This window comes from Sceloporus undulatus, chromosome 2 (assembly GCF_019175285.1).
Source record: "Sceloporus undulatus isolate JIND9_A2432 ecotype Alabama chromosome 2, SceUnd_v1.1, whole genome shotgun sequence".
Taxonomy (NCBI): Eukaryota; Metazoa; Chordata; class Lepidosauria; order Squamata; family Phrynosomatidae; genus Sceloporus; species Sceloporus undulatus.
In genome coordinates, this window is record NC_056523.1 from 229,437,592 (window position 1) to 229,451,913 (window position 14,322).

At 49.6% G+C, this 14,322-nt stretch overlaps 1 protein-coding gene and 1 non-coding gene across 2 annotated transcripts in view; both read left to right on the plus strand.

Annotated features, from left to right (window-relative positions):
- The window catches only part of LOC121920606 (alpha-2-macroglobulin-like protein 1), an 86,713-nt gene extending 76,283 nt beyond the window's left edge, over nucleotides 1-10,430 (plus strand). The window contains exons 36-37 of the mRNA XM_042447735.1: nucleotides 6,807-6,848; nucleotides 9,352-10,430. Coding sequence (XP_042303669.1) covers nucleotides 6,807-6,848; nucleotides 9,352-9,377 — 68 coding nt within the window. The 3' untranslated portion in view covers nucleotides 9,378-10,430. The remainder of the gene's footprint in view (nucleotides 1-6,806; nucleotides 6,849-9,351) is intronic.
- LOC121924528 lies at nucleotides 8,047-8,154 on the plus strand. The gene has a single exon (XR_006102647.1). It is a non-coding gene; the product is annotated as a U6 spliceosomal RNA (small nuclear RNA).
- Nucleotides 10,431-14,322: the final 3,892 nt, after the last annotated feature.

Sequence of the window (14,322 nt, forward strand, 5' to 3'; positions counted from 1 at the left end):
AGGGAGAGAAGATCTATGCTGGATTTGGTTCGCACTTCCCCACTTGCCATCTCCTTCTCCTTTTGTGTCTTGTCTCTTTAGATTATAAGCCTGAGGCCAAGGGAAAAAAAATGTGGGCTAAATAACAATTTGTAAGCCGTAGCTCAGCATGAGCGGGAAAAAAAAACAAAAAAAAGTATGAGAAGGGTAATAATAATAAATAAAAAATAATAATAATAATGCATTATGATTAGTAGTATTATTTATTATTAATCGAGCAGGATAGCAGAGTCTATTTCGTTCTCGTGGTCTCTGCGAATCATACAAATGGGTTCCACTGCGCCTGCGCAGTGTCGCTTCGGAACCTACTGGAATCACTGGGCATAGTTTTTACTCTGCAACATATTGAAACTTTTTGGCGGTAACGCCCGCCCACGCGCCTTTATAAGGCCCCTGCCTTCCCGCTCTTCCCCAGTTTCCTTGTTGTTACGCCCGCTAGCTCTTCAGAGGACTTTCGCATTGCTTTGCTTGCTTGGAATCACTTCGCTTTTTGACCTCGGACCGTTTCTTGACCAGATCTTTGTCTCCTTTGTCTCCCGCCCCGGTAACTTCGGACTTTTGGACTTTTTGACCTCATTTTTGGAATCTCCTCTGGGCTTTGACGATTTCGGAAATGCCTGCACCTCAAGAGTGCGACATGTGCGGAGGGCAAGGTGCCCGTCCAAGACCGCACTCCGCCTGCCTGCTGGTGCCTGGGCAAGACCACGAACACCAAGCATGCCCGCGCTGCAGGTCCCTCTCTTCCCAGGCGCGGAAGAACCGTGAGATCCGGCGGACTTCAGCGAGTGCCCGGGAAGGGGTGCAGGAGGGGAGGCTCGCGGTCATCATCTTTGCCTCCCGCGGCTCCCGCCGCCTCAATCTCACGAGCCAGCGTCTCCATCTCCAGAGTGGGATCTGGGAGAGCCTCTATCCCTAGTGTGGTTGTGCGTCCCGGCGGGACCACCCTTCTAGACACCTCCGATGTGGCCCGTGGCTCCAAACCGCCCATGCCACCACAAGCCCTCCAAGCGCCCCCACAAAACGTCGGGGAACTGAGGGGTTCCGAGCCTTCTCCAAGCCGCCGTCGAAATGAGGGTTCGCAAAGACGAAGGAGGCTCGCCCTGAAAAGGGCTCCGTGGCTGAGGGCCACTTGTCTCAGCCTTGCAGCCTCCAAGGCTCCAAGGCCGTCTCACCAGGCCCCGAAACCGAAGGAGCCACTGGAACCTTCCTACAGGGGCAAGGTCTCCAAGCCTTCCTCATCGGCGCGGCCGCTGTCCTCCTAGACCTTCCGGACAACCCCTTCTTCCCGGCAGATGATATTCCAAAGTCGGGGAAGAAGAGAGGCCATGAGAAGTCTAGCCGCGAGCCCGCTCCAAAAAGGCCAAGCAGTCTAAGGTCGGTCACTTCTGCACCGAAGGCTAAGACAAACAGCGCTCCCCTTCAAAGCAGGGCCGCGCTTCCCATGCGCAACTCCACGTGGAGACCACGCGATCCAGAGCCTGCACAGAGGTACGGCGGTCCCGCGACACCGACAAACGCCTTTGCCGACTGTGGACTTCGCAGCACTGGATGGAAGACCCGTTCCCCTCCTCCATCAGGACAGCAGTCGCCTTCTCCCCCAGGGTCTGTAACGAGGAGGATCAGCCCCATGGACAGGAGATGCCAGACCTGTTTTTTGATCCTCAGTCGGGCCGTTACTATCTATGTCCAGAGGATAAAGGCCATATGAGAGAGTTCACCAGACTGAACCCCATCCGGCTGAGCAAGGCACCAGTCATCGTCCCGACCGCTTCGTCTCTGAGAGGCCCCCCCCGTCTCCACCCCACAGGCGTTCGAGGTCGTCGGTGGACGTCACCGACCCCATCTCGGCCGAGATCCCAAGTCAGGGTGACAGAACCCCTCTCCTGCCCTCCCTCGGACCTCGACTCAGACGATGAACCTCTTCTCCCCGTCGAAGTCCCACCTCCGACAGACGACGTCCTCTCGTTTCGGTCTCCCCCCCAGCAGAGGATGCATGATCCGGAGCCGTGCTTCCCCGTCGATGACGTCCGTTCTTTCCCGATCACGTCGTCAGATGGCGAGAGCTCCTCGACATCGAGCTCGTCTCGCCGGAGGACACGCGGAGGAGCCGGTGGAACTCGGTGCATGGACCGAGTGCCCACCCCGCCTTGCCTGCCCTCTCCTGACTTCAGTCACTAGACTCCATACCATAGTGAGAGATCCTGGGAGTCCCCGCCACCCTCTCGTCACCCCCCGTAAGGTCCAACGCTCACAGTTCATCCGGCGAGCTGTCCCGTTTGGCCTACCACCCAAGGCCCAACTCTGCGATCGTCGAGGAGCCCAGCACAGCTTCGTCCCGAAGCAAGGCCACCTCTCCTGTCGACCCGGGAAGGCTAAAAAGGTAGATGGACTGGCCAAGAAGGCATACTTGGCATCGGCCCTGGGGTCAAGGCTGCCAACTACACCGCCTGCATGGGGGCCTACGTTCAGACACTCATGGAGAGAATCTACCCCCCTCATTCCACAGACGTCCCAGATGACATCCAGAGGCAGCTGGTTGAAATCAGGGACGAGGCCCATTCGATTGGGATGGTTGCTCATCACCACTTCCAGAATGTGGCGGACCTGTGGGAGGAGAGCCATGTCACATCCATGGCATTGAGGCGCCATGCCTGGTTGAGGGCTTCTGACCTCAACCCCACGGTCAGACAAGCCTCGAATACATGCCGCTCGACGGGACAGGGCTCTTCACGCCGAGACCGGACGACCGCCTGAACCCGCAAGTTCAGGATAAGGCGGCGCAAGGAAGCATGGCATGTCCCTCAGACCGGCCTCATCTCCGTACCGGAAGCGTCAGCGCCCGTGGCAGACAACGCAAGTCAGTCACAAGGGGGACCCTTCCTCAGGATCGGCAGGCCCGCAGGGCTCCCAGGAGACAGCGGCTTCCCTCGCAGTCCTTCCCCTCCTCCTCTGGCCGTCTCAACTTCCCCGCCCCGGTACCCAAGTCCCGCCGGCAGTAACACCGACAAGGGGAAGAAGAGAACCTGAAGGAGACGCAGCGCGCTTCGTCTCTTCTTCTCCCCCGTTTTTTTTTTGGACAGTTTGAGGCCCGAATTTAACACTCTGGGCTCGATAACATCGGACCAGTGGGTTCGCACATCGTCCGGAATGGGTTATGCCCTCGAGTTCCAGGAGATCCCTCCAACCTGGAGCCTTCATGTCACTCCCACCCTCGGACACCCTTTCTCGACGAAGTGCGCACCTTGCTCAGCAAAGGGCAATTTCCCCTTGCCGCCCGATTCAATGTTCCCCTGGCCTTTTTCTCCAGGTACTTTAACGGTACAGAAATAGGATGGGGGCATCAGCCCATCCTGGACTTGAGACAGTGAACTTGTTTCTTGAATTACCGCGCTTTCCGGATGGTAACCTGGGCTTCCATTTTGCCTCTGCTCCACCCAGGGCTTGTGGTTCGCAACAGTCGACCTGAAGGACGCCGATTTCAACGTTGGGATTCGAGAGTCCCACCGGAAGATGCCTCGGCCTCGCTGTCGGCTCCACCGAGTACCACTACAACGTGCTTCCTTCGGCTTGGCCACGCTCCACGAGTCGTCACGAAGTGCATGCACCGGTGGTGTCATACCTTCAGCAGAAGGGCGTCATGGGTCTGTCCCTACCCTGGACGACTGGCTGTTTGCAGCCGAATCCCAAGACGAGCTGCAAGAAGCAGTCTCATTCGCCCTTGCACCTCGTGGACTCCCTCGGGCTGGTCCGTCAACAGGGAAAAGTTCCCCAACTTCAACAGTCACGCGAACCAGAACGGTCAGTGTCTATCGGGGCCATCTGTTATGCCCAAGATTGTAAGGGCAACCTGTTTATCCTGAGAGCGTGTAATGAGAACCTCTCCCATCCGTGGACCTATTCACAGCAAGGCGGCGAAAGAATCGGACACCAAATTTTGGGTTTTAAACACCATGCATGTAACATTTATTGAATCACACAAGTAACACAACCATTGATTATCAAGAGCTCTTTCAGCTCACCTTCATACAATACTCACACACACTTCCCTTCCGCCGAACATGATCAGGTGTTTCTCAGAAGGCTGTGGATGACAAGGCCCCGTTGCCTGCCTGCCAGCGGTTGGTGCCAACAAAAATGGAGATGAAAGTCCAGATCTTTATACTTTTCCGTCTCTCTCACTCTTGGGCTGCTGGAATCTTGCAATAATTGCAGCTCTTAACTCAACTTCCTCTTCTGGGAGGACAGACAGGTGTTCAGATCTCAGTGTTCAAAGCGACTCGATTCTGTTCAAAGTTCTTCATTGTCCTGCCATTTCCTCATCATGGCGACTCAGGGAGATAAGGTTCTCCGGTCATGGTTCGTCACCCGGGACGGCACCCCGTTCACAGCTTCCAAGTTTTAAACTTGCCTCGCCTCGGTTTTCCAATACCTTCGTCGCATCAGGGCTGTGCGCGGAACCATTCCCTTTCTTGTTTGTTTCCTTTATCTATGTTAAAGCATATTCCTTGGTTCTTTCTGTTCTTCAGCTCTGGGTTTAAGTCAAGCTCACTCATTCTCTTACCAGCCCGACGCCTAAACTGCTTGGCCTTTCTCCCTCCGGACCGCTTCAGGCCCTGACAAACGTCTCAGGCCGTGCATCCACAGGAGTGTGAGAGCCGAGACGTCCAATCGCACTGGTCCACAGGCATCGACGACCGTCGCACCACCCTGGGCAGACTTCGTCTTCACGAACCTATTCCAATCCTGGTTCCTCTCCGTCTTCTCTCCGTTGGAGGACACGCCTTCAAAGGGCTCACGGTAAAACGCGAGAACACGGTGGCCTCCTCCCTCAGTGGGGGCTAACAGCTCCAACGTTTGCAACTGGGATGCCTTCCACCACCCCCCAGGCACAACTGACTCTGACAACGGATGCTCCATGGATGGAGGGGCGCCCACCTGCTCGACCTCTGTCGTCAAGGACAGTGGTCTGCACAGGACAAGCTCTCCACATCAACGCTGGGAGATGCGTGCATGGGAGAAGGCTTTGAGGGCGGTCGAGTTTGCTGTCTCAAGGGAGAGTGGTCTCTCCTCAGACGGACAATCCACCGGTGATGTACTACATCAACAAACAAGGTGGTACCATGGCCATTGACCCTGCTCATCTCACGCTCCGCATCTGGGATGGTGCAATCAGAGGCGCGTCCTCCTCCAGGACGATTCACCTTCCCGGGGAGACAACGAGCTGGCGGATCGCCTCAGCCGATCCCCCTTCGGTGTGCCTGAGTGGAGGACTCCATCCCGAGACGTCAGCGATCTCTTCGGTCGGTGGGGAACCCCCCGGATCGACCTTCTTTCGCGACCAGGGGAACAGCACTGTCCCCAGTTCTTCTCAAGTAAAGCGATTGGACGGAGCCGCGAGACGCATTCGCTTTCCTCTGGACGGGGAGCTTCTCTACGCCTATCCCTCCGTTCCCCCTCATCATCAGGGTGGTGTCCAAGATGACACAGACCGCCGCATGCGATCCTCATCACCCCCCCGTGGTGGCCGAGACATCCGTGGTTTCGCAATCCCTCTCCACCTCTCCAGGAGATGCTTCTCCGTCTTTGACCCTCGTTCCGGACCTGCTGTCGATCCAGGACGGACGGATGCCTCCACCACCCCGAATCGATAGCCTGCCGCTGGTGCCTGGAAGATCCAGCCTGACGACCCTACTACCCGGAGACAGTGAGGGCGGTGACCTGGCTGCGAGAAACCTTCACCCAGCGGTCCCTATGGCCCTGAAATGGAGAGAGATTTTTGTGGCCTCTTCCTTGACCAGGAAGGGCTTGTCCCTCCTCCTGCACAGGTCCACTCCAGGTGGTGCTGGAGTTTTGATGGCACTTTTGGGATGGAGGGTTGTCCCTCACACATCCATCAAATGCTACCTGTCCTGCCATGTTTGCCAAAGATCCAGTTCGGGGGGAGGGTTGCTTTCTTCAAAGATCCTTTGGGTGAAGGGGTTTCTGAAAGGTTTGGTGGCCACCTTTTACCCTCTGTGTCGGCACCGACGCCGGCGTGGAGTTGGAGTCGGTACTGTCCGACCTCCAAGCCAAGCCTTTGAAAAACCGATGGCCACAGCGGACTTGAGACCTATTGACGTTACAACAGCAAGGCACTCTGGGAGCCTTTTTGGCTCCCAGATTCTCTAAAGGAAGGAATTAATTCAGTTCCTCAAAAAATATACAAGACTATACATCACAGTATAACACAGTATAATCCTAAATACACATTCAGAATCAATAAAAGTTAAAACCAACATACAACCAACAAGCATAAAATCTATCCGTCACTCAGTCTATCAGTCGGATCCTAAAATAGACTTCCATCAAAGTCACTTTAATTCAAAAGGATTTACTCATTTATGTATTCAGCTACTTTTGTATTGCCCCTCAATGAAGGTGTCTTCGAACAAGTTAATTAATCCCCCCCCACAATAATCAACATTAAATGGCAAGTCTAAAAAACATTTAACAAAACTTCAATAAATCATAGAATTATAGTGGGGGGGGGGTGAATTCAAAATCATATTTGACACTTAAAAGTCTAGACTATTAAACTATTTTCCTCTCTGGGAAAGTGTTTTTAAGTGCACTTTTTCCTGAAAATCCACCCAAATCAGTATGGCTGATTGGCACCTGCAACCTCTAGGATTGTCCAAGAGAAATGAATGTTGACAGAGCTTGGAAAGAAAATGTCTTGACTTCATTTCACAATCTTAATTCTTCTCCTCTCTTTCTCTCTCGCACAGAGGACTATGCAATTGTAGAATATAATGCTCCCTGCAGCACAGGTAAGGATGGGATGGGTTACTCTTGATTATATTCCAGAAGGTTGAAAGGGACCTGAGAACTTCACAACCACCACTGAATAGCTCAAGGGTTATTCGGTCATTTTTCCTTTCATGTCATTGATTTGCTTAACAGCTGTTCTAACATGAAAATGATGAATCCGATGTTGTCCTACAAGCAAGTTGTTGGGGTTTTTTAAGGAAATGTTTTGGACAAGTGTTATGCTTGCTTGCTTTTACCAAGATCATCAACAGCAGAGGTGAGGGTAGTGGTGATGGTGAGATGATAACAGTAAGAAGAAAAAAGTAGGGTGCAACAGCATTGGAACAAGGCTTCTGGCTTCTTGGTGCTGTTCCTTGAATGCTTGCCTTACAAGGGATCAGTGTAGCCAAGGCAGTAAAGGGGGGCTGGCTTAAACAATCAATTGCTCTGTGGCACAAGCTATTGTCCAAGAACACTCTCTCTCTCTCTCTCTCTCTCTCTCTCTCTCTATCTATCTATCTATATATATTACCTTGGCTACATGGACCCTCCGAAAGCCAGGCAACCTCCAAGAGCCCCTTCCAACTATGCCATTCCTTCTCCTGCTGTTGCTGTTGTTCAGAAAAACATAACCCAATGGACTGTTGTTTTAGCATAGTGGCTGAATAGGACCCCAGCATTTTGCCTTAGATAATTTCTTCTGGTCTTCCAAGGAGGGGACCATTAATAGGTAGAATGCTTTTGGGAACATAAGCCTCAGGTCCATTGTTGGTGCTAACATACCTCATCTTTTCCCCCACAAGAGGATAGAAGATTGGGATAGGAAATTGTCTGTCCAATGTGCCTGCCCCTCTGGCAGCATAAAGTGAAAGAGAAGCAGATACTGCAGTAGCCCAGATTAAGCCATTTATCTTGTATGAATGAACAGAAGTGTGTAGGTGTCTATTCAGTCCAAATGTACCATTGCAATTAGAACTTTGTATGTGTCCTTTTGGATTTGACCGGTCTCTCTGTGTGTATAGAACCTTTAATTTATTAAAAGAGATGTAATCAGCTTTTCCATCAAAGTCTCCAAGGCCATGAAAAAAAATTCAGATGTTTGATGTGCACTTTCAGTTCCGTGTTCTTTTCCAACATCCTCATGTGAAAGCATAGGAAGCAGGAAGAACATTTCCGTCTTCTAATACTCTCCCTAAATCCATTCAAATATATAGCTGTGTGCTCGCTTCGGCAGCACATATACTAAAATTGGAACGATACAGAGAAGATTAGCATGGCCCCTGCGCAAGGCAAATATATAGCTGTGTTAGTCTGTAGAATAAGTATGTAGAGAGATCTTGAGGCACCTTTGAGACTAACTGAAAGAAAGACGTTGGCCGCATGAGCTTTCGTGGACTACAGCCTACTTCTTCAGATGCATTTAGTGGAGTGGAAACCAGGAACAGACATTGGTATGCGAGATTGTCAATTCAATTTCAAAATCCTTTGTGTATGGAAATGAAACAGCAAGCCCAGTTAGAACGATGGCTGTTAGTGAACAAAGATATTGGGAATTAGCCTGTAGATGGGAAGAACAGATGAGTGTATGATGCCCCCTGAGAATGAGTTCAGATAGTGTTGTGTATTCCCAAAATACCAATGGCAGAACATTTCATGCTCCCTAGGCATTTCATCTCAGACCTCAGAGCAACAGTCCTTGAACAAAAGAACTACAAGGATAGATTGGAAAGAGAAACAGCAGAACTGGAGTTTGTCCATAAACTACAGTCCCTCAGCAATGGATTGAACAGGGACAACAGCTTCCTGGCTCACTACACACATTTCAACACTATCTGACCCCATCCTCAGGGGGGCGTCCTACATTCATCTATTCTCTTCACCTTCAGGCTAATTTCCAAAGTCAAACTGGTCGTGGCTCTTCATTTCCATACACATTGGCCAGAATGTCTTTGTTCACTAATGACCATCATTAAAACTGGGCTTGCTACTTGATGTCCACACACAACAGATTTTGATTTGAATTGTCATTCTTACATACCAGTTGCATATATATGTCTGTCCCTGGTTTCCACTCCACTAAATGCATCTGAGGAAGTAGATTGCAGTCTATGAAAAGTCATGCTGCCAACTTTTTTTTCTTTCGGTCAGTCCCTAAATGCATCTTATCCATAACACCCTTGCTTCGTTGCCTCTAGTCTTTATTCTCATTTGTAACGAAAAGCTAATGTAACTAGATTTGGTAATGTTTAGCCCTCTGCTCTTTCTTATATCTCTCTGTTTCCTCTTACACACACATACACACACAACTATAAATGTCGGAGGGGGTGTTTTATAGTGATAATGGAAGGCATTTTTTCTGTGTTACTAATTAGTTAGCAGGTTCTGTCTCAAAGGCTGCTCTGTCTTACTAATTGTAGTCATAGCTTTCTTGCATTGACTGCTTCACTGTCTCTCAGTTTAACACTGACCTGTTTTTGTTTTGTTTTGTTAGAAAAGCTCATCTTATTTGTATTCCTTCCACAGAGAGCGGAAAGAAAGACCACCAGTAGTTCCATACCCAAAACATGCAGCGATGGTTGAAGTTGCTGGAGAAGATTGCCATCTTATGCCTGTTGTTTGGAAGTGATGTTTTGGCCTGTGTATGGAGTATGCCTTGTTTCCAATGTTTCCCATACACAAATAGAAAGAACAACTCCATGGGGATATGGAGCTCAATGACTTTCCCCTTCTGACTGCCTTTATCACCCCACCCCATATTGCATCACAGGTTGCCCCCATGATTGCCTTACTCCTCTGAAGTACTTTTCTGGAGGATGCAAAAGAGGGGTATGTGCCTACAGAAATCTTTCCCCCTGGTGTACAAGAAAACCGTGAGATTGCATTGCTGTCATTGACAAGCATACCTGTGTTAATTTTTCTGATCTGAGATTGGTCTATGGCCAAACTGGCTTTATATATTGTAGTGTTTGTTGTATGAAACGCCCTGAAAAGGTAGAACTAGCCCCTTGAATAGCAACTAGTATAGCTACAATTGAAATGTGTCTATAGGATTAATACTCAGGATGAGTAGCACATTACTGCTTCTCACATACAGACATACAAATAGTCACAGTGCTTTTGGAACTTTAACATTTTTTTTAAAAGTGAAGCATGATGGATGTGGGTTCCTCCCAGATGGGTTCAGTAGCATAAAAAAAGTTTATTTTGTGCACAGTAAACTCTGCTAGATTGTTTAAGTTTACCATGGCTGATCAAGGGTATATCAGTAGCAGGGGACAGACCAGGAAAATCAATTTGCTTGTTTGGTTCCAGTTTCTGTTAGGCTGGGTTGCACCTGCACAGTTCATTTTCCTTTCTTTGTTCTATATTACACATGGGGTGGGGGGAGAGATGCACCCTCAACATGGGGATTCTTCATCCAGCCAAGGAGACATGAGAAAAGTCCCCTATTGGCGCCTGGGTTAGTCTGAATAGAATTTGTTGTTTAGTGGCCCAGTTCTCTGACTTGCTGCAAGACGAGGCTGGAGCGTATTAGCTGGAGCGTATTAGCTGTAGAACACCTGTTGCATTGATTTGCCTCTATTAAAGCTTGTCTTATGGCAGTGATGGGTGACAGTTTTTGTGTCAAACTAACTTTTAATGGTGAGCCAATGTGGCATAATGGTTTGAGCGTTGGACTATGACTCTGGAAGTGAAGGTTCAAAACTTGGTTTGGTCATGAAAATCTACTGTGTGACCTTGGGCAAGTCACATACTCTCAGCCTCAGGGGAGACAATGGCAAACTCCGAAGAAAAATGCCAACAAAACCCCATTAAAGGGTGACACTGTAGGTCAAAGCACTTGAAGGCAAAACAATGCCACAAACACACAACTCTTGAGAGGCTTAGAAATTGGAGTCCAGAAATAGTTATTTACTTGTAGTATTTGAAAGGATGTTGCTAACCCCCTAGAACTACTGCTATGTTTCTAAGACTCGCAATACTTGGCCTTCCATTATAATGGCACCCCTCAATCCTCTCACCCAGCGTCGCAGCCTCCACCGGGGGAACTTGTTGAATAGGAGATAGTTTATGTGATGTGCATTATTTTTTTTGACTGGGGCTGGGTGGAAAACAAAACGACGAAATGGGACCAACTGTTTTAGATCAGAATCATAGCGTTGGAAATATACCCCAAGGGCCCATCCATCCAACCCCCCTGCCATGCAGGAACTACTCAATCAGCAAAGCATCCCATTGACAGAAGAGATGGCCATCGCCTCTGCTTTAAAGACCGCTAAGGAAGGAGACTCACTACACTCTGAGGAAGAGTGTTCCACTCTTGAACAGCGTCTAACTGCAGAGAGGTCCTCTATAATATTATTAAATACGAAGGCGGAGGTGGAATCTCTTTTGCTGGAGCTGCTCCCTTGCGCCGGTCCTGTTCTATGGACAGTATAAAACAAGCTTGCTCCCTCCTCAATATGGACACCCCTTCAAGAATTTAACCGGGCTAATCATATCGTCCAGGTATGGGAAGAACGTGTGGTTGAAGCTTCCGTGATCTCTTCTGTGGCAAGCAGGCTGAGACATATTTCATTTTCTAACATCGTTGATTCAGACTACTCAATGAGACTGATGGATGAAAATCCAAACCTACAACTTATTGTTACTTTGGGAGAAGTAAGTTCTGGAAAGCTCCTCTTGACAGAACCGAATCTGTTCTTCCATTTGTACCCCTTTTCTGCACGGGTGACAAACAACTGGACATGGAGCGGCTTGATAAGAGCAGAGCCGTATTGAAATGATTGAGGAATGGCAAAAATGCTGGGAGTTTTATTGTGGAATTAAACAGTTAGAAGGGAATCTCAAGGGCCACTGATCAGCTTCTACCGACATTAACCACAGCTAAAGCACCTGGAAGAGTGGCAACCAACCTCTGTTTGAAGACCAAAGAAGTAAGAGTCCATCACCTCCAAGCTACACTGTTCCACTGACAAATAGATCTTAACAATCTGTAAAGTTACTTCCTAATTTTAGGTAGAGGCTCTTTGCTTATGAATTTGAATCCATTGTGAGTGCCCTAGCCTTCTGGAGCAGCAATAGCAGCAAACCTAAAGTTAAGAACTATGGATGGCCCACCACAATTTCTATCCAGCAATGCTTGTTATCTGATCCACCCCTTCCAGCTTCCTCAACAGCTTCTATTGGCTCTAACAAGCTTTTCCCACTTTGCTCATTGTTGGTGTTCTGGTGCCACGTGGGCCCCTTCCTCTGTGCTTTCCTTCCAAATCATGCCCTCTGGGGACCCTTTGGACTGGTCCCTCCAGCTGGTGATCACATGATGGGTTTTAAATATAAGTAGACTTTCTGAATTTGAAATAATTATCGTTTACCAAGCTAGACTGTCTTCAAACCGACATTCAAAACATGATACTTTATTGAGAGAATTAGAAAAATACATGTTGGTTTTAAGGAAAGGATTTACAATGGTTTATCTGAAATCAACTGGCAGTAGGGCAGCAGGAAGGAAGACCTTGTAGCAAAGGGAATTATGGTCAGAGCACAGGGATCCTGCAGAGATACAAAGTATTAGCAAGTGATATAGTAAAAGACCACATAGTAAATAAATAAATAAATAAATAAAACTTTTATTTGTATCCGCTTTCTGTGACGAGACAATAAAGCGCTCACAACACATTAAATCCACCATTTACAAGTGTTGTCCCAAATCCCCCCCTTAAACAGGATTAAACATGTTACAATAAAATATCATTAAAACAGAATTATATAGATATAGATATCGAGGACAGAGCAGTGGGCTGAACATGATGCGGGGGGCAGTCCATTCGTGGCCGGGCACTTTTATTCAGGAAAGGCCTGCCAGAGAGATCCGTCTTGACAGCTTTTTTAAGCTGTCCTAAGCTGGCAATTTGACGGCTCTCGTTCGGCAACCGTTCCATAGTTTGGGAGCAATTGCAGAGAAGGCCTCTGGGAGGGAGCAGTTAGTCTGGTTTTTTAAAGGCTTGCAATAGATTCCTCCCAGAGGACCTGAGGGTGGCGGACGGATTATATGGGAGCAGGCAATCCCTCAAATAGGTTGGGCCCAAGCCATGTAGGGCTTTAAAGGTTATAACCAACACTGTACTGGTCCCGGAAACTATAGGAAGCCAGTGAAGAGATTTTAGAATGGGTGTTTATTCGGTCACTCCTAGTTTTTCCAGCGAGCAGCCTGGCTGCCATCTTTTTGCCTAGTTGAAGTTTCCGGACTAGGCACAGGTAAGCCTCATGGAGAGCGCTTTAACAGAAATCAGTTGGGAGGTCCAGTGAAATGTTAACACAGTTTTCTAAGGGGGCTTTCTGACGGCCCTTTGGGACGTCCGGAGGACGTGCCCATTGTAAAAAGGGCGTCTCTTTTAGACGCCCCCGGGGCCTCGTACGGACTCCGTCCGTAAAAGATGGCGCCGGCCTTTCTACATGGACCGGCGCCATCTTTACGTATCGGATGCCACAGCGTCCGACCGAGTCGCGCCGCTGCTGACTTAGGCAGCGCGCCCGCTGGCGCTCGCCACGTCGCAACGCGACGCATAAAGAAGCTCATGGCGGGTACAGACCGCCGCTTTGGGCAGCTGATCTGGGGCGCTGCCCGCCAAAGGTCCGCGGGGGAGCCGGAGCCTCAACGGCCCGACTCCCCGCGCCGGACGCGAAAAAAGAAGCTCCAAAATGGAGCTTCTTTCTGCTCGCGTGGCGACGTAGCGGGCGCAGGGCCGCTCGCTACGTCAGCAGCGGCGCGAACGCGTCTGGATCTGTGAGTCCGATCGTAAAGAAGCGCCGGCCATGTAAAAAGGCCGGCGCCATCTTTACGAGACGGGAGTCCTTACAGGCCGGGGCGTCTAAAGAGACACCCCTTTTTTTAAAATGGGACTCCTCCGGACCGTCCAAAGGGCCGGCCTAGAAAGCCCCCTTTTGGAGGCTTCTTTTTTCGGGTCCGCGCGGGAGTCGGGGCCGTTTGAAGGCTCCGGCTCCCCGAGGACCTTCTGCGGCAGCGCCAGACCGCGGCAAAGGCGGCGGTCTGTACACCGCCTAGGTCCCGTTACTTCCAGGAAAGGGCGCAGCTGCGTAATCAGCCAAGCTGATAACATGTGCTCCTGAGCGTATGCATTCACTTGTTTCGTCATGTGAATGATGGTCTAGGAGCCTCCAGACTGTGGAACCAGTCCTTTTGGATAGCAGACCCATCTAGAACTGGATGTTCAACCTTACCGTTTTGAGGCCCTACTGGAGGTACCTCCATTTTTTCTGGATTCACCTGAGTTTGTTTTTCCTCATCCCATTACCGCTTCAAGATACTAATTGAGGGAGAAATGCCATCTGTCAATCATAGCTGCTGAACCTGGGACATGGAGAAGATTAACAGTGTTGCCCTCGGGTTACGAATTAATTCGGTCCGCCTTTCCCTTCGTAACGCGAAAATTTTCGTAACCCGAAATAGCTTTTCGTTAGCGCTGAGCCGAT